The following is a 23,700-nucleotide window of genomic DNA, read 5'->3' as shown; positions in this document are numbered from 1 at the left end:
CAAGCATACACAAGAATGTACACACACAGGCACACACACAGGCATGCACACATGCACACAGGTACACAGACACAAAACAGACAGACAGACACGCAACCTTCGATAAGCGTTCAAAATTATGAATGAAAGTGAATGAAGAGACACACACCATTTGACCATTTGACGCCCATCGCCGGAGGCGACACACACGCACACACAATAATACTCACGTAGAGCATGCAGCTGCAAGCGTTCACCACCATGCATTCCGAATGTGCAAGGAAAGAGGTTTACTAGAAATAAGACCCGTCCAACACCCTCCTCCTACTACTCCTCCTCTTCAACACGCACCCACAGGAAAGCTACTTGCAACACTTCACCTTCACAGGACTCAGATGACTGGGTTTCAATCTCAAAGCTTACCTCAGGAAGATACAGTAGCAAATGAGCTGAATGTTGAAAAGGATGTACCATAGGAAGACAATACCCGCGCCAGTATCAGGGAACAACACTTGCTGCAACAACAACAGCAACAACAACAACAACTGTTATTGGCGATGGTGCCATCGTGAGAATATAGAATTTAAAACAACAACAACAACACGCTTCATGAGCTAGGGGCTGAAATCACACAACTTGAGAGCCAAAAACTCGACACACACACACACACACACACAAACACACGCCATCAACACCAACACCCGATGAAGACAGCCTCAGGAAAGCAGCCCTACTGTACAGTTTCAAACACCTACACAGGGGCGTCGGAACCGGTGCAGCAGGTGCGGCCAAAGCCGCGCCAATAATTCAATTTATAAGAAGAAAAGAGGACCAAGGAGCTGCAAGTCAATGATGTAATCTTGTGATTTTGAAGCAATAAAACATGGTGAATTTGGGCCAATTTCCCCAAACTTTCTCCCGACCCAGGACCCCATGGCTGGCCTTAGTAGCCACTCCGCTTACCCGAAGCACAATTTCTCCAACAATGGCCGAGGGCAAGAGCACCAGGAACGCCTTGAGGAAGTGGGTCAGCCAGTAGAGCCAGATACGCAGTCCCATCATGCGCATGGACTCGCGCAGACGCGTGGCCTTCTCCGTCACCACTTCCTGCATGAACACAGACAGTAAGATTCGAAACAGCTCAGAACAAGATCGCTACCACTGTGACTGCACCCAGTCATCTACAGTAGGATTCAAGTACAACAGCACAAGTTCAAATCAGAAAGCCCATGGGCTTATATGTGAAATAATGCAGTTTGGGGGTAAAATATCCAGTAAGAAATGTTCGTTTTTTAGACCAGGGCCAATATTCGAATTTTGAAGGCTCACGAAAAAAAAAAGTACAAGTCCGTGGCCATAGTGGGTCTGCCGTACTGTGTTGGTAAACAACACTGACCTGCTGTACCATGGTAGCAAAAGTCCATATATTGTGAACAATTCTACTTGACACACGAGTCGCATTTGTGCTTGTTTATTAGCCCATGGGCTTAAACACGGAGGTGGGCTTATATCGGAATACAGGCCCGTGGGCTTATATGCGCGGAATTACAGCAACCACAAGCAGTCGCCAAGCACACTCCGAATCACACACGTGACAAAACAAAAACACACACACACACCTCTGACAACTCACCAAGACGGTGGCGTTGACGACGGCAAATGTACAGAAAAGCAGCACGAAGCCGTACAGGTTGCTGTAGAGGATCAGCAGAGTGTCGAAGGAATAGCTCGGAAACGGAAACGTCTGAGGAGGAAATTAAAGAAGCGGACAGTCAGAACATTAGTGAAACCTTGAGGAACAACCGCAACTTTAAAAGTCCAACAGCAGCAGCAGCAGCAGCAAAAAAACATTCCTTGTCTGGCCATGAATTCTAAAGACCACTGAAGAGCGGTGATTGACATACCTTGAAAATGGCTGGCAGGAATGTCGGCTGCTGAGCTGAACCAGGGCATCGACCACAGCATGATGTCGTGGACTTGGCAATAGATCGACATGTGCTGTTGAATGTCATAGTCTGCGTGGGGTGGAAGGGAGGGGGCAAAAGAAAGACAGAGGGAAAATAGAGAGAGAGAGAGAGAGAGAGAGAGAGAGAGAGAGAGAGAGAGAGAGAGAGAGAGAGAGACATTTGATTTTGATGCGCAGCTGCATGCTGATGCAGCTGCTTTTTTCCTCTTTTCAATGATCGTCTTTCCAATTTATACTGAATTTACTTTATGTATTCTCTCACCCACGTTTGCAACAGTTGGCGGTTGTAGCATGCCAAGGGTTGGATGCAGGGGTGGTTCGGATAGCTTAGTAACAATTCAGTAACACTGTGGTAATCAACAAATTTAGTGGTTTGGGGCTGTGCAGTGTCATAACGCTAAATTCTATTTTTTTAGCCAGCATATAGAGCTTTTTCAAGGACGCATTTCCCGCCACCGCCCCGGCGATCACCCCAAGATTGCGGTGAACATGTCGCATGCCAAAATGCATTGATAAGTATACGAAATGTGACAGGTTCGTCTCCACCAGCGCTTGGAGCGATTCTGAAGCTTGTTCTTTTTTGCCCAAGCCATGGAAGGGCTTCCTGGCAACCGCTCTGACTCAACACGAGCGTCGGACATCAAGTGGAGCGCCATTCTACTGCTTCTTTCACCTCCACGCATCCATTCCCATACAAAGTGAACGTGAACTGGGCTTCGCCTGTTCACCAGCGATTCAAAAATTTCTCGCACTTGACCCCAAAAAGTGACCGTTGGCACAACCTTGAAAAATCTCTATACAAAATCCATCTGTACAACCCCCACAAATTTAATTGATCCTAAACCACCAGATTATCACCTTTCCTGTGCAAATGCCAGAAAAGTATCCTATAGAAATTTCTGTGGGAGCATTCCACCTTAAGTCATGCTCTACTGCATAATGGAGCATCTCACCGCATCAGCGCTGTTGTCACACGAACAGTTGGCTGTGTACAGTCCATACTGACTGGGTGTGTTGCGAGTGAACTGACGAGAGCAATTGCAGTTAACAGTAGACACGCTGACGTTCTGACATCGAACAAAAGTTTGAGACGTCTCGTTGAACAAGCACGTCTGCAGAAAGTGAAAGACATGAAAGAGAGACGCCGGCAGTTTTTTCCCTATGACTGCACACCACTGATAGTGAACAACAACAACAACAACAACAACAACAACAACAACAACAACAACAACAACAACAACAACAACAACAACAACAACAACCATCATGAGAATAAAGATTTGAAACAACAGCAGCAGCAGCAGCATGTTGCTCGACACCTAAGTACATGTATTAAGGTTGTACAACACATGCACCACACTCTGTACTGTACTTACACCGGTGGCATTGCCGCTTTCGGCGCGCCCGACGATCGAACAGGTGGTGACGGCAGCTTGTGCCTGGCTATCCGGGCACGTGGCCGCCATAGGACATGTTGCATTGCCCTCCACTTGCAAGCGAATGACCGCCTGATCCACAATGTACTGCAGCGGCACGAACGTCTTCTCGTAGTTGCTGCATCGCAATGGAGAGAACGAGAGAAGACACGGTGAGCAGGCTTATCACAGGAAGTAGACAGGGTGTGCAAAAGATATTGTAACACGGTGACACCCTGCACACTACATCAAAGACACTACTACACAGAGACCGAGGAGTATGCTGGGCTGTGGCTAGACCGGAGCAGTTGCTCCTAGAGACTATAGCGCCTGCTGCACATCTGGCACATGGCCATACAGGGCAGCCGTGTTGGTTCCAACCCCACTCTACCCCTGCACTATGGGTCACATGATGTCAGCCATGTTGGTTCTAACTCCACTCAACCCCTACATCTATGGGTCACATGACATCGGCCATGTTGGCTCCACTGTCCACATGTCATGATCACTTTCTACATAAATTTACTCATAATGACAAACTGATGTGAGACTACTCCATTCCAAACAACTTCTTTAGTGTTTACATGTACAAGGAGACTCGAGCAGATAAATGAAATCCACCGGGACAGCGGCACCACAGAGGAAAGCTGCATGCACGTACATACAGTAGAACCTGTCAAGGTGACCACTCTGATAATGCGACCACCTGTCCTAGAGGACCACTACAACTAGGATCAAGAGAGGTTATTTCCAGTCAAATGAACCTGGATAAGGAGACCACCTGTTATTTCCAGTCACATGACCCTGGATAAGGAGACCACCTGTACACGAGGACCACTTTCTGAAGGTCCCTTGAGCGGTCGTCTTAGGTTTCACTGTACAAGCACTCGCTACACAAGGCAGTGAATGCATCTCGGCACACACTTACATGAAGCGGAAGATACCGGAGAGCTGTACGACCGGGTAAGTTCGGTCCGTGTACCAGCTATAGCGACCGCCTCGCTTATTGGTCGACTCCTTGTCGTGCAAGCGAATAGTGTACTTGATGACTGGCGATAACTCAGCAGTGTTCTCGTCAATGCCATCAAACACAACAGCTAGAAAGGGGATCATAAAATCAAAGCACAAAAGCCCTGGGTCAGTCTAGCAAAAACAACACCATTTGATGCCGGTGTATCGAGTGGGGTAGAGGCGTTTCAACGGATGCAGAAAAGTACCTGTGTGATACCACCCACCAACCCACACCCACCGGGCCACATGCGCATGCACACACCAGCCACTAGTAGTACCTTCACCTACCTACCTACAATATAATCCAGGGGCGTCGGACACGCTACGGTCACTACGGTATTGACCGTACCACTTTTTGCCCCAGGTACCACGTGAATCAACAAAATACACTGATGCGGGACCTAAATTTTCAAAATTTTCGGCTCAGCCACCGAGTAAATTGCACTTCAGTTGGCTGACCGTACCACAGTAAAATACCTTCCGACGCCCCTGTAGTCCTGCTGTGTGATACTGACCACCAACCCACCAACCCACACCCACCAAGCCACCAGCTACTAGTAGTACCTTTCCCTACCTACCTCCAATATAATTGGTCTCGTTGTTGGTGACCAGCTCCACCATGAGGCGTGTGTCATTGAAACCCTCCGTGTAGATGGGCTCCCCAGGGAATCCGGTCAGACTTCCGTCAGACGAGTAGTTCAGAGTCAGGCCGGTACTCAGGCAACGGACTGTGCTCATAATGCGACGCGCTGCACGGGACAACAACAACAGGCATATACTTGTACATAAGCCGTGGGTAGAGAGTAGGCCGAGATCATTGCAATACAGGTCTACCCTCGTTAGGCGACAACCCCGGGGGTTTCATTCTTTGTCTTATAACAAGTTTTATCTACTATCCGGACTTGAATGTACGTGTTTCAGGCGCCAGGGCTTTTTGGCTCATTGTCTACTAAGGAGGGTTGAAACCGTACTAACGAGGGTAGGCATGTACATGTACGCCGAGTACAGTCCACTCATCACTGCTGTTTGCGCCTGGCCACTCAGTAAGATGGCGGCAATCACGTCACGTGCAAAAACTCTTCGAGTTTCCATAGTAATACACATGGCGCGTGTGCACGCGTACGCAAACAAAAATTAAATTTATTTGAAAATCAACTAACAAACAACATGTTTGGGATATCGTTTGAGCAAGGAACTTACCTGAAACGGTCCTCAATTGGCCTTCCGCTTGCGCTTGGCCCTTTGAGGGACAAGTTTGGCGTGCTGAGGAAGCGTGGAGGAAAGGTGAGCCTTCAAGACAGTCCGTAGCTTGTCGACATCGTTCACGACGCCTCCGTGTCGCTTGCGAAGGTCGTTGAACTCGGCGTGAATACTTTCACCTCCCTGCTCAGCTAGTAGGCCCAGGCCAACTCTGAATCTTGCCAAGGCGTCAGGCAGATGGCATTCCAGCAAATGAAGCTTAGGCGTTACATGGCCAAGTTTTCTGGTGACGACCTCTTGCCGTGCTGTGGAGAGGAAGGTAGCGCAATCACTCTCGAACAGCTGAATATCTTCTGCTGACATTGTTGCGCAGGACGAGTATCTTCGGCGGCAGTGAGAGAACTGAGTGAGCAGGTCATTATACCGCTTTGCCACTACTCTGGCCTGGTCGAGAACGGATGGAGGCGCTGCTCTCTCTGTGGTGGAGGCGACAATCAGAGGCGCATTTGACAAAGCAGCAACCACTGGTGGCTGCAGGGCATGGTGAATATGATTGCCGATAAAGGCACCACCATGGTACCGCTGGCGACAAATATTGTACTCCTGCAGAGTTCTGTCCAGTGAGGCCTCACATGGACCATGCAGAATACTGCGGCTCTGGAGCTGGTCAGACAGAGCCTTCACTTCATCCTGGAGAGAGCTGATGGCGCTTGTGGTGGTGTGCTGCTTCGCCTGAATTCCTGCTGTGGCCGCTTCAAGCTGTGGGGCAGTCAGGTTGGAAGCATGGATCGCAAGCCATTCGAGCTGCTCCTGTAGACTGTCAGCTGCTGTGCGCTCGTTCTGAAGATCCAATTGCTTCTGGCGAAGGCTCTCGTGCATCTCTGTTGTGACAGTGTACGCTCGGCTATCGGTGCCAACTGCTGTACTGGATGATGCAAGGGCAACGTCCAGCATCTGGCAGTCCTTGGTCATGGCATCGAATATCCAAGCGAATATTCCCAGATCCAAATGAAGAACGGGAATAATCACATTGTCCAGGGACACAGGCAAGATCGGTGGCCGGATGCAGTTGTTGTGCTTCTTAGCGTCCGCTAATTTTGCACCAGCTCCAACAAAGGCAGCGTTGTCTGTGCACAACAAATCGAGACTGCGCGGTGCTCCGCTACACCCAGGTAGCTGTATCTCTTTCCGCATAGCAGTGCAGTGCAGGCAAGGGTGGGTTCCACTCGACCCTGACAAGCCGTACAACGTGGTCTGCAGTTCGTAATCTCCGAACAACAAGACCCTCACTGACCTGTTACGCCACGTTGTACTGGCCAGCTTCTCGACCTCACTGACGAATGGCTGCAGGGCCGTGCACAGATTTGCTGCCGTATCTTTAGCAGCAAAGATGATAAACGGAATGATGTGCCGTAGAGCATTGCACTGCTGCACATTAACGATCTGGAACGACATCTTGAAGGACTCGCCACCGTGATCGCCGCCGATTTTGACCCATACCTCATCTTTTGGGATTGCGCCATCATGCCAGTGAAGCTGATCTGTTGCCTCCAGCTGGTTCAAGTAGTGATGGACAGTCCCAACAAGATCAGGAATTGTCACCATTGCATGCAGCTCGACGCTTCCAGATGCTGCTACGAACGGTGTCTTTTCTGCCACAATGGTAAAGGGCAAAAGATCGTCGAGCTGTTTCCGCATTACCCGCTCTGACTCGAGATACAGGCCAAAGTCCTTCAGCCATACTTTCAATTTCCGGAGCTGATTCCATGGCATGTGTAGGTTGGCTTTCAATGCTAGCGTTGTGCCTGTCCCAGGTGTTTTTGGCATGACACCAGCCTCAATAAGAACAGCTTTACGCTCTTCCTCCTTTAGCCGGCTTAATGTGGCAGCTTGCTGGACAACTGCACCGGCGAAACTCCCTGCTACGCGCTGGCTGGTTTTTTCAAGCTCAGCACAGCGTCGCCGCACAGTCCTGGCTGATGCATTGTTGGACGGTACAGCTGCAACTGTTGTTCGTTGCCATGTCTGCGATGGACCTCGGCTCCTCAACTGAAGTACGCCAGCATCCGCCTTAACCTTCACTAGATGGCTGGTGAGACTGTCTGACACGTTGCCTCGGAGCTTTGACGGCGAAGCAGTGAGCACATCGCTGACAGCGGTGGACGGGCCGACTGTTTGCTTACCAGTGTTCTCGCAGTTCTGCACATGGCTGGCAAGTTGAGCAAGTGGCACTGTTGCCGGGCAACCAATCAGCGCTCCAGCATAATTGTCGCACCTGACCACTAGTTCGGCAAGGCAGCCTTGCAAGATCGGATTGGGCGTGCTGAGATTCGACACGGAGAGCTGTGCATTGCAACCAGGGCATGTTGTATCAGAAGCCAGCCACTCCCACACACATGCGGAACAAAAGCTCTTTCTACAGCAGTCTGCTTCCACGGCTCTCTCTAGCACATTGCTGCATAGTGTACATTGTAATATAGCTTGGCATCCGATGAATCTATCTGTGCTCAGACTCTTGTTGGCTGCATAGCTTGGTGTTGCTGCATCATACAATTTCTGTAAACATGTACTCTGACTCTCCGAGTTGATCCCTGTTGTCTGAGACCGTGTCTGGTGGGTGCCTGTGTGCGTAGACGTGCACGTGGATGTAACGGCTGCCGCTGTACGGGCAGGTGGCTTTGTTGTTCTCTTTTTCTTAGCCGGATGACCACCTTTGGCGGCTTGCTCAATGGTAGTGCATACCCTGCATACTGTGGTACCATCCTCATGCACATGATCATGGGGAAGCCAGCTACTTGGCTCGGCACATCCTCCACCACAACGTGTATACTCTGACTTGCTCAAAGCATAATTCACAGCCTTGTAGCATGTACTGCAAATCTGTGTAGGGTGCACGTGTGGTTGGTCCTGTGTGATATCCACTTCAAAACATTTCAGAATACCCTCGGCATTCTCAGAAACAGAATACGTAGTTTTCTGCTTCTGCTTGGCTAGCGGAACACCGCCGACGCGACACAAAAGACCCAGTAATCGAACATGACGATCCATTCTATAGATCTACACGTAAAAACGGAAAAACAGCCAAAAAAGCGCAGGCTTCGTTTCGGTAGTTTAGGTTTCGTTCGGATCGAGTGAGGTGGCAATCGATCGAGAAAGACCTGAGGTCCGACGAGAAACTCACCAAACATGAAAAATAACTTCTGGAACACGAAGGGAAGGGTCTATCAAGAACGGAGATGCTACTCAATCGTGATGACGAGCGACATGAAGTTGTTTCAACAGATCGTGTCAGAACTCAGCTCAACCTTCACCGATCGTCTTCAAATTTTCTGGTGTGGTCTATCATGTTGTAGTCACTCACTGTATGTGGTTCTTGTTCTTCTTTCATGCGTAGAACAGTCCTAGAAACGCAAGAATGTGACCCGTGTCAGCGAAAAATTGTTTCTGTGAAAATCAAAAATTCAAATTTCCAGGGAGAGTGCGTACGCTCGTACCCAGGACACTGTGGCCAGGATCAGGTCTATGATAACAGCAGTGTCATGCCTAAACAACTGCAGCTAGAACAATGCAAGTGCAGGTGTTTGTTTTTAAGGATTTGAGGGAAACTGTCCACAAGCACACTGCAAGCCTGAAGAAAAAAAAGTTAAGTACACTGAAAGCCTGAAGGAAAAAACGGTTCAGATCTGCAATGATCTTTGGAATGGGCCGAATAACTTTCCTACATACGAGGAAATACGTAATACTGCATTCGGCCGTAATGCAGCTACTACTGATGTCTCATACCATTACCAGGGACTCGTGCAAAGCAGTTTACACAGTAACGGCGAAGGTAAAGGTATCCTATAGTCATTACTGTGACCATAGGGGGCAGGCGGCGTCGGAGACACTCGTTTCAGTGAGCTCAACCTAGTGAGGTTGGTTCTTATCTGCTCCCCTTAGTTGCCTTAGTAGACATACAGTCAACTTCGCTTATAACGACACTTGGTGGGGCATCAGAAAAGTGTCCTTATTAGCGAAGTGTCTTTATACCCGAAGTCTCATTGTATGTACTACAGTTGGATGGGACTTTGCTCAGGGCATGGAAATTCTGTCGTTATTCCCGAATTGTCGTTATATCCGCAGTCATTATTAGCGAAGGTGACTGTACGAAATTCCAGTCTGGCCAGTGCAAACTCAGTTTCACTGTGGCAAGAGTGCTTCAGAGTGCTTGGACACACAATAGAGGCTATAGCAAACATGGTCTGTTTCCTACGTGCCACAAGTAACCTGAACATGGCATGTTTCTGCATGTGACTTTACATACGTGTGTGCTATGAAATCCATTCTGGATAAACGGGCGATCCGATAATCACCACTGGAATCACGTCCGGGATTGTTCCGGCGTGCATACACAATTAGTTTTTACCCTAAGGTTATCTTACTGAGTGGCGAATCTGGGTAGAAGGCAACATGCTGAGTGTTGGTGAAGTTGACACGTTGTGGGGCGCTAGCATCAGGACATGACTCTGCAGACATGGCAAGTGCAATCACAGAAACAAGGTAGGAATGCTCAATACCATGCTCAACGCTGTGCACCAGTCCAGGGGAACTGATACGAGGGAGCTAAGGAAGCAGGTAGGGAGAGTGGAGAGTGGAGATCGAGAGAGAGAGAGAGAGAGAGAGAGAGAGAGAGAGAGAGAGAGAGAGAGAGAGAGAGAGAGAGAGAGAGAGAGAGAGAGAGAGAGAGAGAGAGAGAGAGAGAGAGAGAGAGAGAGAGAGAGAGAGAGAGAGAGAGAGAGAGAGAGAGAGAGAGAGAGAGAGAGAGAGAGAGAGAGAGAGAGAGAGAGAGAGAGAGAGAGAGGGAAGGAGGGAGGGAAGGAGGGAGGGAAGGAAGGAGGGAAAGAGGGAGGGAAAGAGGGAGGGAAGGAGGGAGGGAAGGAGGGAGGGAAAGAGGGAGGGAAGCAGGGAGGGAAGGAGGGAAGGAGGGAGGAAAGGAGGGAGGAGAGGAGGGAGGGAGGAAAGGAGGGGGGAAGGAGGGAGGGAGGGAAAACGGGAGGGAGGGAAGGAGGGAGGGAAGGAGGGAAGGAGGGAGGGAAGGAGGGAGGGAAAGAGGGAAGGAGGGAGGGAGAGAACGAGGGAGGGAGGAAGGAAGAGAGAGAGAGAGTTAGTGGGATAGAGATAGAGAGAGAGTGGGGGGGGGGGGGAGAGAGAGAGAGAGAGAGAATGAGAGAGGGAGAGAGATGGTCGTTGCATCGCTTTCGGATCATTCATCACTACATGTGCAACACGTGTGCAGTCTAGCAGCATTGCAGTGCTCAATGCATGGAAGTTCGCACACAGTATAGTCACACAGTACAGGATGAGCAGTTGTGGAGGTCTACCCGCAGCTACATGTACATGTAAAGGGCTCCAATTCGAAACGAGATAAATCCATTTGTGGAAATTTCAGGAAGTGCATTTTTCATTTGTTCTTTTTTCGGTCTAATGACTTTTACCGCGTTTTGCAGAAGAACACAAACTTCAGGCATCATTTTGACTGGGATGTATCGCGTTGTGAGCCATAAAATGGACACACAGACATCCGTGGGGTGAAAACGATTTCTTTCGTGACAAAAGACGCTAAAGCTCCGGTTTTGGTCTTTATCGCGTTTTGAATTGGAGCCCTTCATGTATACATGCACTATACACTATGCTGTGGCAAGTTCTTAAGTGGCTGGAAACCACTACATAGTACAAGAAAGCTCAGCCAGCATTTACATTAGTGAAGTTGACAAGCACAGAGGACTGACTTTCTTAAAATACCTCTGGAATAATACAAGCAGTTGCTTTTGGGGCAAAGAGCATGCACAGCCATCAATCACAACACTGCTTGAATGATACTTATACAAGAAAGCTCAGCCAGCATTCGCATTAGTGAAGTTGACAAGCACAGAGGACTGACTTTCTTAAAATACCTCTGGAATAATACAAGCAGTTGCTTTTGGGGCAAAGAGCATGCACAGCCACCAATCACAACACTGCTTGAATGATACTTACGGAAGCACAGGTCAGCAATCGGCAGCGGAAGACGGAATATAGCGAAGAAGACGGGTGCCACAATCGGCAAGAATATCAAGGCAATGTTCTTACCCTTCAATCGTTTCTGAGAAAAATGACACACAGAAGAGAAGGAAAGTGAAGGCACATGAAGGAAAGTGGGGTGGACAATGCCATGATGACTATGCGAAAAGCTGGCATATGTAGCAATGGACAGTACCCATGGTTGCTAGCCATGTAGTTGCATAGATCATTCACACCTCAATATCTGTTTGGTCTAATCATGTGTGTAGCCCACACCCTGTCCAATTGAAAGCAAGACAATTTGTAACCGAGTGCAGGGTTTTACTATTGAAGTATCCAGGAAAAGTAGTAGGGGAGCAGGGGAAACAAAACAGCCCATTTTCCAAGATTGCCTTGTCACACGAAATGCAACGCATGGGCGCAGCGCAGCGCACACCCGGTACAATCGATTTGTGGCCGCGTCTTCGTTGTGTGAACTGACACAAAAACACAACAATCGAAGAAAAAAATGAGTTAGGACAGCACTCTTTCACAGGGGTGCACCATCAGAGTAGGGGCTGCACCCCCCCCCCCCCTCCCCCTAACCCATTTGTTAGAATCCTGGGGTGTACCAGATTGTCCGGGGATCCGTATAAATCAAGCATTCTCCTAACCGAGGAACATGAACCACAAGGCACAGCCTGTCATGCAGGTAACTTCCTTCTAGGCCCGCTCATCACACGCATATGCTGTATCATGCTGTGATCAGCACACACCATACACAGCTGTGCCCCGAACCGGTTCAAGCCCAGCAGCGGAATCACTACCTATATTCTACAGCCAATAATCCTGTACAATTCTTCTAAACGCCAAAGCACAGCACAACGTAACCAACATGGCGTCCCACTGTGACTGCAATCCAACCTCTGATCACAGTCGACTCTATATTGTCTTAGTGAATGACACTGAACAGAACGTAACGTCGTTCATACTTCGTGTTGGGAACTTTGTGGTGTATTCAACAAACCACTTTGGCCACTCTGTGAACAGCACGCCAGCTATCACGAAGCAGACGATTGGCAGTGACAAGTATCATACTAATACTATGTCCTGTCCACGACCACAGGCACGGCATGGATAGCTATCAGCTTGTGCGTGGCGTCATGCGCCCTTCTCTTACACAGCTGTTCAAATCGGAATGTTCTACAAAATTTGCAGTAAATTGAAACAACAGCATGCGAAAAAGTTCGAGAAGTGTTTGGACACCCACGAAAGCCATATTCGACCGTGAAAAAGTCCGGTCAGTTCCATCAACATCCTATGATCTTGAGTTGTATAATCCTATCAATTCCTAACCTGGATAACAAAGTGCTTCCACATCAGCAAGCGAAATTGCCATAAAATTTGGCCCAGGGAGGAAGATGATGAGGCCATGGCGCCAGAGTTACAGAAGAAGTCAAATCTCTCCGTAAAATCCGCGCCAGCAGGGAGACTGCCACCGGCCAGCACCCTCAACACAACCCAGCTGCTCTCCGCTCAAACTCCTGGCCTTGACGAGAGGCACCAACTGAAAAACAAACAGGTCACAAATCTTCTTGCGACCTGAACTCAGCTTCGCAACAAGTACAATAAAAGGACCCAAAGCATATGGAAGAAATCGAAACATCCGGAAGACCCGAAACAGGTGTGGTACACACTTTCGCGCGACTTGATCTTGATGTCATGCATGTGCATATGCAGTCATAGCACGTACATAATCATGCATATGTAACGACGTAAAAGCACGTGTTTTTGTCCATACATAACGCCCACGTCGCGTGTTGTGACGTTATGCTGTAAAGCCTGTCCTAACAGGACGACCTTGGTGCAGCGGAAACTGTCCTGATATGACAGGATTCCGCTTGATCCAGGGATGCAAGTTCGATCCACACTGCCAAGAGTACATAACCCCCCACGTACTCTTGACACTGCACAGGACCATATACCGTATTATCTCTAATATAAGCACGGTCCTTTATTTTTTCAATGTACCTCCGCCCCGTGCTATTAATGGAGACATTCCTTTATTGGAGACTGTTCCATTATTATTTCAACCTCATTTCAGAGGCATGTTGCCATGCCAAATTCATGTATGACACACACATTTCAGGTTTTTTTTCGCCGGTACAGATATTGAATTTACACAGTGTGCTTATAATGGAGACTGAGCACTTTATTTTTTGAATGCCGCCCCAAGGTGTTCTATTATTGGAGACGTGCTATTATTGGAGACTGTGCTTATATTAGAGATAATACGGTAATATCAATTAATATTTTGGTGCATGAAAACAGCTTGGTACGTACACAGGCCGCAAACACACGTTTTACTGTACCGGTATGAACTGTAAAAGTAGTGTTCAACGAATAAGGACACTTTTCTCATGCCCGACCGAGGGAGGATTCGCCTGCGGCTTGAAGATCAGTGGTTGTCTGTTACATCAGGTAAGTACAATTGTACAATGTCAATGAGCAGACGAACAACACCCCCTCCCACCCTCTTCTCTCGGCTTCGATGGTACCCAGAGCAGAGAGGAAACCGATGCCAAGCTTCTCAGCTGATCAGTGTTACCAGACCTTCGACCGCAAACTGTTATTCCACAGCGCTCTCCACCAGGTTGCAGTCTGAGCCAGCCAGTGTCTTGGCTTCTTCAGAATGGTGTGCCCAGTAACTTGCCCACAGCGGCCGCCTCAGTGTATAAAGGCTTCATCCGCCCAACTATGCCTATGGTCCTGGTATGTAACTAGTCTGGCGAGGCGCAGCCCGGTCCAACCTCGCTAAGCTTGACTGCATCCAGCAACGGTGCATGCGCAGCATTGGCCCTGGGATCATGCTTCCAAGCTTATCAGTCCGTCGGCAACTTGAGCCTTGGGACTGTGCTACCCGAGTTTTCAAGCTGCACTACATTTCCGATCCGGCCCAGCTGACAAACATGCTGCCACCTGCTGCCCCTGAGCCCGCCCACCCAGAACCCGCCAACAATATCAAGTGCAGCACTCCCACGCCTTCCAGTTGTCAAACCCCCTCTCTGCATAAGGTCCTGACATCCTACACCGATCTTTCCGATTCGGTCTACTCTCCACGTGGAATGCTCTACCCTCTGCCATCCTGAATGCTCCCCCGTCCAAGGCTGCGCTGCAATGCATGGGCCATCCTTTCTCCTCTCTCGTTCCTCCGCGCTCATATATCTCTCTCTCTCTCTCTCTCTCTCTCTCTCTCTCTCTCTCTCTCTCTCTCTCTCTCTCTCTCTCTCTCTCTCTCTCTATCTCTCTCTCTCTCTCTCTCTCTCTCTCTCTCTCTCTTTCTCTCTCTCTCTCTCTCTCTCTCTCTCTCTCTCTCTCTCTCTCTCTCTCTCTCTCTCTCTCTCTCTCTCTCTCTCTCTCTCTCTCTCTCTTTCTCTCTCTCTCTCTCCTCTCCTCTCCTCTCTCCTCGCTCCTCAATCTTCTCTCTTCCATCCTCTTGGTTTTTGTTTCTCTCACCTATCTTTTTTCTTCTCTCCTCCCTCCTCACCCTTTACACTGTTCTCCTGGTGTTTCTCCGCTGCATTTTGTCTCTCCTCCTGGTCTTTCTTCTCTCTCCAATCCTGGTAGATGTTTGGTTTTTCAGAATCGGAAGATCAAACGAGGCAGTGCCGGATTGGGAAAGGGTATGTACATGTACAGCGATGAGAGGACATAGATAAAGGAAAAGGTGGAGACGAGTGAATACGCGTGCGTACGCCCGGCGGAACCGGTCCGGTTGGTCAGGCCATGGCCGGACCAACTGTTTAGCCACCAACGTGTGTTTACTGCTGAGGAGGTCATGTGTATACCCTCCATTATCATACACAGACTGTATGAAAGACAAGCTTATGGCCGGACCAATCACAAACTGCTTCCGCCGGTCCTGTTACAGTAACAGTACGTCCACGTGACAAGAGTACATACCCCCGGTAGTAACGTTATGGCAGAGTCCAGCCTTTACCTAAACACACACACACACACACACACACACACACACACACGCACGCACACTACAAAATCGATACTCTTGCAATGATTACTCCTTGGCCCCATGCCTTTCTCTTCTTCCTTGAGGTCCCACGATAGGGTATGACCGTTGGAAAATCAGTAAAACCAAGATTATATTACTTTTCACTAGCTCGGTTAGTAGCAAAGGCACAAATCCTCGCATAAAGAACTAAGACTTCAGGGGTAGAAGTACCTTTCCTCTCTCCTCTCTCCCCGAGCCTCCATCCCTCCCATCCAATTTCCTACTTCCTCCTCCCTCCCCTTCTCTCTTCTTCTTCCCCTCTCATCCCCTCTTTTCCTGCGTACGTGTGAGGGGGGGGGGGGGGAGGAGGGGTGCACTGGTGCAACAATGGGTTGCGCTGACCGGATATTAGTACAGTAGAGGAGAGTAAGTTGAGGTGCTGTGTTTCACTCTTATCTACAAAATGCATGTTATTTTCATACTAAACATAATAGGACACTAGGGCTAGTAGGGGTACTAGTAGTACATACTTGGTGCACTGTAGTCTGTATCAGTGTATGGCAGGCGTATGAACATCTTCTTTCACTTTAGTCTTTAAAAGTCTTTAAAAGTTTAGAAGACGATGGTTTGTGGTAACGTAGTCGTTAGCGCGCGTCATCGTCTGCATGTGCACGTGCAGTCGTGCATATTGACCACGTGGAGCTATGCGGGCAAGAGAAACCAAAATCACGCGCAGAACGTGTGTTCTGAAGAGGTTGTTTACTCAGCCACTGCACATACAGACTTGTAGGGCGGACGGACGGTCAAAACACTTCACACCAAACGTCAGCTGGTCCATCGACTGCAAATTCTCACGACAAGTGCTGCGACAGAGATTACCATACAGGCCCATAGATCTTGCTGCTGAGTAGTTGAGTGTGTCCAAGTGCTCTCAGTCGAAATAGCCCGTCCGCGTGTTGACCCAGGCTAGCGTTACGAGTTCGGACTGTTCCAATGCCAAGGGGCCATGGCATGGGGGCAATGGCTGAGTCCCAGTACCGGAAATACAGCCGACCAGATGGTTGTGCTTGCAGCGGCTAGCATGTACTGTACAATCATGTACATGTATGATTATACGTATGCAGGCATCTCGTCCTGTCCAAGTCACACTCGCGAACAGCCCACGCCCCCCCCCCCCCCGGAATCCCTCCTGCAGGAATACAGTATTCAGTAACACCATCAGTTTACAGAAGCATAGGTCCTTGAGCTGTCTTTGTACTGGTCCGTGTTCGTGACCCACCATTCTTCTCCAAATATGTGCATTTAGCATTGTCATGGACCAGTGCTAGTGGCCGTATGAGTAAACAAGGCACTTGACTTATTTTCCTGACAAGAATGAGATCCTTGACGCCGGCCTGCACCACGAGCACGTACTGCCACCACGCGCTACGCAAGCATGAAACAGTCCACCATATGCACAGGCACGTGTTGTCCATCAATACAGATGAACCTTCTATTTTATGATTGTACATAATTGTATGGCACTATGGCACTGTATGGGACCTTGTGTTGAAGACAGTCCCGGAAAGACGGTGCTTCAGCCGCCATGGTTCAGCGCAATGTCCATGCATGCCAGGCTCGCAAGCACTGCATTGTGCCCCCCCCCCCCCCCCTCTCCCCTTGTTACCACGTGCCCCATCCTCACAGGCAGCAGAGGCGTCCGGCCACGACGACACAAATGCCCTGAGGGGCATACTCGCTGGCCCTCCCCTCAGTCTGGTAATGGACGGCATCCACGAATTTCATGGGGAGCTCTGAAAGGCTTGTCGCGAGAGATACAGCCAAAGAAAGGTTGCATACTACTAGCAGTGAAGTTTTAAATACGGCATTTTATAGGGTCTGATTCACATCGACAAAAAGTCTCCGGCAAGGTGTTCGTTGACTTCTAGTAGAGAACTGTAGACGAATTTTACAACAGCATGTCACCGTGTTCTGGAATTTATGGCCAACCGTGAGCGTGAGGATGGTAGCGCTCCATTCTCTTCCTAAGGGCGAGGGTCTTAGGTGTTATCAATATCCGCTGTTTTATCCCGGAACATCCTGTATGTACCGTGTAGGTGTGAGCGTGCATGCCGCTATGTGTGTGTGTGTGTGTGCGTGTGTGTGTGTGTGTGTGTGTGTGTGTGTTTGTGTATGTGTGTGTGTATGCGTGTGCGTGTGTCCCACCAGTCGGAACAAAATAATGCAATCGGATACTGCAAGCCCTCGTGCCCCTAGCGGACACAGACACGAAGCGCACCACCTTTTGCCTCGCATCCATGGAGTTCCATAGCCAGTTACATGATTGTACATGTATGGCGATGCATGGGAGGAGGCATTGGGTAAATGCCCATATGCTTGTATAGATGAAGGAGATTGATTCGTGGATGCATGCATGTGTACGCGTCGCATGTGTTTGATCTCATTCTACAGTCAACTCAGTTTCTGAACTCCTCTTCCAAGTTTCCGCATAATAGAGTTTTGCCACTCTATACAAAGCGTCTCATGGAGCAATTGCACTACCTTTGGAGACGCAATGGAGGCGGGTTGGGTATATGGCCAGGTCGTTGTACAGTTCACTTACTGAGACTTCTTCTGTACGTCGAGAATCTAATAGAAATACTAGTTACTAGCAGTAAGCTACACACGTTGATACTGGCTGAAACTCTGAAGTATATTATTGTTTGTTCAACCTCCACTTCCAGTCCCAGTACAGACTATGCCGCAGTGGGAGTCACATCTGATATGATTGGACAGCTATGGCAGCGCAAGAGAAGAACTTGGGAACTGAGACGCAGACATCAAGAGGATGCCACGGTGCCATTACGGGTGGTCGAAACTCACAGTGGAATGCCTAACAGGATAAAACGTCAGCATATCGCAATGGTATTATCATAAGAGCATTGCGATACTCCTATGGTTTGCCAACAGTAACTTGACCGACATTGTTGACTGGGTGAGTCACATCACATCCATATACAGCATCAGGCCTTGTTTACGAATCTGTTCGGTGCTTGCGAAGCTCACCACCTCTTGCCAAGTCGGACTGAGAATGGGATGAAGAGCTATTGTTATGCACCGGTACATCCTGTGAATCGCGGGGAAAGATTGGCCGGAATTTCCCCTATCACGACAATGCTGAGCAGTTCCGCGACGCTTCATTGTCGAAACATCACAACATCAGCTACTATCCATTGATCTCGGTTGTCCTGAATTGGATCTGTTTAGCCTCACTCGTCATAGACCCCCAGTCCTAGTGACATGTTGACAAACTAGGAAAATTGCCCCGAGCACGTTATCCCGATGTCAACATGCATGCAGCTATCTGATGCACTCTGTATATTTTCACCGCACCTGCTGCAGTACAGCTACCAATATCATCCTGCAGCTACATGTACAGCCGAAGAGCGTTATCATATCGGCATCTGCTAGCTAGGCACTGATACAGTGATAGCAAAAAGGAAGCAAAGTCTTAATGGAGATACTAATCCCGTACAGGGGATAACACACACCTACTGCTAACACCCCTTTCCCAGTACATGTGACCAGCACTCTCCTCATGTTGGTGGCTGGGGTAAACACTATGACTAGGTGCCATTGGTCCTCAGTCCCACAACAGGTACATGTACATGTTAATCAATTTCGAATTGAAATGACGTACATGTATGTTCTAGACGGGACCACGTGAACAGACACAGGCACATGTACATGTACTGTAATTACTCATTAGCAAAAGTAGATTACTGCAGCATATCAATCAATATTCAGTGTACAGTAGACGGTGCTCTTCAATATGAATCTATGATTGTCCGGCGTCGGAGAACGTGGAAGGTTACAGCCGGGAGAAGTACTGTTGACAAATAAACACTTCTCTTCGCTAAGAGCGCAACCGGGGTGAATACAGTGCCATACACTGGAGGATTGCCATCGGACCATTCCTGCTAAGCGCTCCAAGCCACAAGAACGGCTGGCATGCATTCTCTTATGTACTACTTGCGGATTCGATTGCACTTGAAAGCCTCGCACAGTTGGCGCGTCAACCCCGGAGATATCTCTGAGTATCCCCGGATGAGTATACGCTCTTAAAAAAATCCGACCACAAGTACATGTACACACAGAGACGTACGGTACAGAAGAAACACACAACACTGTCGACCCCAATGAACATGTATGTATAAGAATAGACCGGAGGGAGCGTAACTGACGGAGTACAATGTAGTTAAGTTAGCGAAGTTGACTATTAGTCTATTACTACTGTAGTGCAAGTACCGCCGAATTCGCTATTTCTAAATTTGTGCAGGGATTCAGGGAAAGCACCTTTCTCTACATCACGGTGAAGACTGCGCCGTGACCATCATCTCCATACGTCATCTTGCACGGCAAACGAATCGATTGAAACGATCTCGACTCCAAGCTAAAACAAGTGATTAAAATAATGTACTCACGGTACTATTCGACTATTCAGGGCAGGCCTGTCCACAGGAATCAAGCCACTTTGACTTGAAAACAAAGGTTACATACTAGTACCTGACAAACAATGTTACATGAACACTCTGGACTAACGTAAGTCTGTGTGACAATAATCAGGATAGTGCTAAAAGCCTAAAAGCGTGGAGAAGATTCACAAGAATAAACATAACCACATGAAGTACCAGCTTATCACGCTAATGCCACTAAAGTAAATCAGAAATCTCTGTGGCCTTCTCGGCTTGATGACGTATCGCCCAATATGCCGGCACTGCTTCAAGTATTGTTACTGATAATATTCCTTCTGACAGCTGTTTTGCCTACTAAAGGCTCATCAGAGAAGGTGATAATGAATAGGATATTGTATTTGACATGGTAAAAAATTTATATGGTATAGTATGGACGCAAGAAACTAAGCAAGGTGAAATTCTCAAAGCATTTGATATTGCAGTATTGAAGGATGTGTTTTTCGTCCAAAGTACTATACCGGTATGAACAGGTCACGTCTCCAAAATGCATATTACTGGATGAGAAATGGATGAAAATTTAACTCCTAGGCGGAAAGCCTCATTGAAGCACGATCCGGGTCAGATCGACACAGGATGTTAGGTGCAGCGTTGTGATTATAGTTGGCCTAAAGACTCAACAAATTCTTGTCCTTTCTTTTCTAAATGCGGCTTATCCAACCAAACAACCAAAGTAACCTTCTCCTCTCAACCGACCACTGGATGTGTTGGACCTAATCTTCATCCTTTGTTTGTCCCCTTGCAGGATACAGCGCTGGGATAGGCTCTCACTTTCGCGTTAGATGTGAAACTCAGCTAGTGTGACAAACATCTCATGGTTTAGTTGCACGAAGTGGTTTATATGCAGTCTGTGTTAGATCACCCGAAGTCGATCTCACCTCCTCACTCGCTCTTAAAAATGTTCGGCTCGCCTAACTTGACGACCAGTACGTATATGTATCATGTACAATCATGTAGTTGCCTGATGATCCTGTAGGCACGTCATGGTGACCGTAGGACTTACAGTGTACTATCTTTCCTCTCTTCTTGATGTTCATGGTGTTATGGACTCAGTATTGGTGTTAACACGTACAGTGGGGCCCTGGATATGCTTTCCCATGTGCAGTCATGTGACCTCGGATGCAGAGTCCGTCGGCTGTAATGGACAGGCTGTTGAGCCGAAGGTATGTCACCCTGATGGTTGGCTGTAATAGGCAAGAATGGTGAGACAAGTCTCCGGACTCCCGCCTGAGCTTACTGATGCAGAATTTGGATGGACGAATTATATGGTTCCGGACCGGCGAGTAGACATGGGAAGGCTTGCTTGCTCTGCGGTCTATTCCTTCGCGTTTTCACGCGTGCAGTGCTGTGGGCTCATTGTTTCCAACAAACCCTTTCCTGACCTCATTCCCAGCGTTTCGCTTTGGATACAGCCGATCGGATAGAACGTAGCTATAAATGTACATTTTGTGTTGTAGCACCCGTGACCGCTTCACACGATGCACATGTAGGTTCTCAGCACTCAGCATGTGCATACCGCTGCCTGACTTCAAATTCAATGCCGACACACAAACTCACGCAGAATGGAGACCGAGTCCGAAGGTATTGATTTTATATTAGCAGTGTTCTCCGTCCTCTCAACAGTCCAGATTACCTTGAGGCTTCGATTGGAATTCATTGTCCTAGCAATGCACGCACAGTAAACATTGTAGTAAATTCTCATTCTTGATATCCAAATTTTAATGCTGCTGCAATCTGTGGGCGACAATATCGACGCCAAAGTCACCAGACAGCTACAGTGTACATCCACACAGCTGGCATACAGCGGCCGCGTGTGTTGCTTGCTTCAGCATGTCATGGTACTTGTTGCTATCTGACCGAACCAAAACGCGCCCAATCGCCGAAGGAATGATGCAGGACCACTGATTAAATACCTGCTCGCTCTGCTGTCCAACAGCAGAATTGCAGAACTGCTGGAGAAAGAGGATCTAATGTGCAAGATGGTAATCTGTAATAACTAGCATGATGATTGTGCACCGCTCAGGCCGCGTCAACATTTCTCGCAAGCTGCATGCTCAGACCCTGCAGATAATCTGAGCAAGCTGCTGGCAGGTTGTGACAGAATGACTCACAGGGATTCATGATGTGAACTGCCTAGCTGAATAACACCTGGGAGTCATCTGGAAAGCCTGCGCTAGCAATCGCTCCCTGAACTGCCAAACTGCTGAGAAAACACGACGCGCGCACAAGGGAAAAGCCTGGACGTGCTAGGAAAACCTTCCATGACATAAGTATGCATGCGAGCGCGGATGGCAGCTTCGGCGCATCTGGAAAGTGCAATGAATTATTGCCGAATTATCAGTTTCACCCCCTGATTGGCTCTCTCAGTCTTTGTAAACAAACACAGCAGCCAAGCCTGCCTCTGTCATGCCACAGTCGAGAAAGGCGAGGCAATATTTACATGCACTCTATTCCCAGGCCACTCCCCAGCACGCAGAAGTCCTTCCCCCTTTCTTCCTTTGTGCCTGCTGGGGGTTGCGCGCACAACACACTGCGACATCAGCTTCCTACGCTGGAGGTGGAGGACGGACAAGCAGTGTCTCGTAGTGAAAGGCACCGCAGCTCGGACACATTTGACGCCTCCGCACCTGACTTGAAAGGTTCAGTACAGAGTAGAGAAACAAGGAATATAGGTAACTACATCCAATTCCTACCAGCATAAACGGGGACTGCGGTGCCGAGAAGCGGAAACTGGCGCGGTTAAGGAGCTGCTTTAGCATGGCTATCATTCTTCTATAACTCAACTATTTACTTCATAACCCATGAACGGACATGTTCGATGTGGTCATGGCCCGGGACAAGGGGCCTGGATAGCGATGAAGAACATCCTGCGTGGCCAGGGCAGGTGACTGGTACCAGAACATGCACTCCTCAAATGTCACGTTTTGGTTGATGGTAGACCCTCCAGTCCCCTCTACTCCGAGTACTCGTTTTGTAGGTCGGAGCAACTGACACGGGTTACTGGCACCATTCTCCACAGATACTCCATAGATACTGCTGCCTCAAGCCTTTGTGTTCTGATCTGAAGCACCTGTTGACTTATTCCGTGACCCGCATTGTAACCTGCAGGCAAATGTGTTTACTAGTACTCGGTCGTTCAGTCAACTGCACCTTCAATGTAATAATACCCGCCTGCTGCCGCATGCAATGTGCTCATACGCTACTTTCGTACTGTCTTTTGTTGGAAAGACACTTCTGGCCCGGCAACCAAGCAGCAGCCTCTCAAGCTGCATTACTCCGTAGTTCGTCGGGGCTGCGAATCCCTCCAGCGATTCACTGATAAAGCTGCACACATGGTACTGTACATGTGACCGATAGCGCTCGTTGGACTCATACTCCACCACGCGAACGAGCCGTCAACTAATACTTGAACAGCGGTCGATCGTGCAAGCATGCTACGTGTTCGCCCCTATCCGGACAATCCTGAAAAGCGTAAACAACTTGACGTCTGGCTAGACAGGTTGGTCAGCGCTGCGGCCAGCGCTTGACATTACGCATCGTTGGCCTTGTTGACCAGTGCATGCTGACGAATGGACGCTGCCCTGTCGCAGG

The 23,700-nt window shown here is 48.7% G+C and overlaps 1 protein-coding gene across 1 annotated transcript in view; it reads right to left on the bottom strand.

Annotated features, from left to right (window-relative positions):
* The window catches only part of LOC135822555 (phospholipid-transporting ATPase ABCA3-like), a 44,953-nt gene extending 31,752 nt beyond the window's left edge, over positions 1-13,201 (bottom strand). Inside the window, exons 1-11 of the mRNA XM_065335356.1 lie at positions 12,946-13,201; positions 11,587-11,692; positions 9,993-10,076; positions 4,950-5,120; positions 4,289-4,457; positions 3,322-3,499; positions 2,899-3,057; positions 1,884-1,994; positions 1,613-1,723; positions 943-1,086; positions 403-494 (exon numbers count right to left, since the gene is read on the bottom strand). Of these exons, the coding sequence (XP_065191428.1) occupies positions 403-494; positions 943-1,086; positions 1,613-1,723; positions 1,884-1,994; positions 2,899-3,057; positions 3,322-3,499; positions 4,289-4,457; positions 4,950-5,120; positions 9,993-10,076; positions 11,587-11,692; positions 12,946-13,023 (1,403 nt within the window). The 5' untranslated portion in view covers positions 13,024-13,201. The remainder of the gene's footprint in view (positions 1-402; positions 495-942; positions 1,087-1,612; positions 1,724-1,883; positions 1,995-2,898; positions 3,058-3,321; positions 3,500-4,288; positions 4,458-4,949; positions 5,121-9,992; positions 10,077-11,586; positions 11,693-12,945) is intronic.
* Between the last annotated feature and the right edge of the window lie 10,499 nt (positions 13,202-23,700).

Source organism: Sycon ciliatum, chromosome 8 (assembly GCF_964019385.1).
Source record: "Sycon ciliatum chromosome 8, ocSycCili1.1, whole genome shotgun sequence".
Lineage (NCBI taxonomy): Eukaryota > Metazoa > Porifera > Calcarea > Leucosolenida > Sycettidae > Sycon > Sycon ciliatum.
Note: the sequence above shows the minus strand (reverse complement) of the source record. Positions and strands in the feature narration are given on the sequence as shown.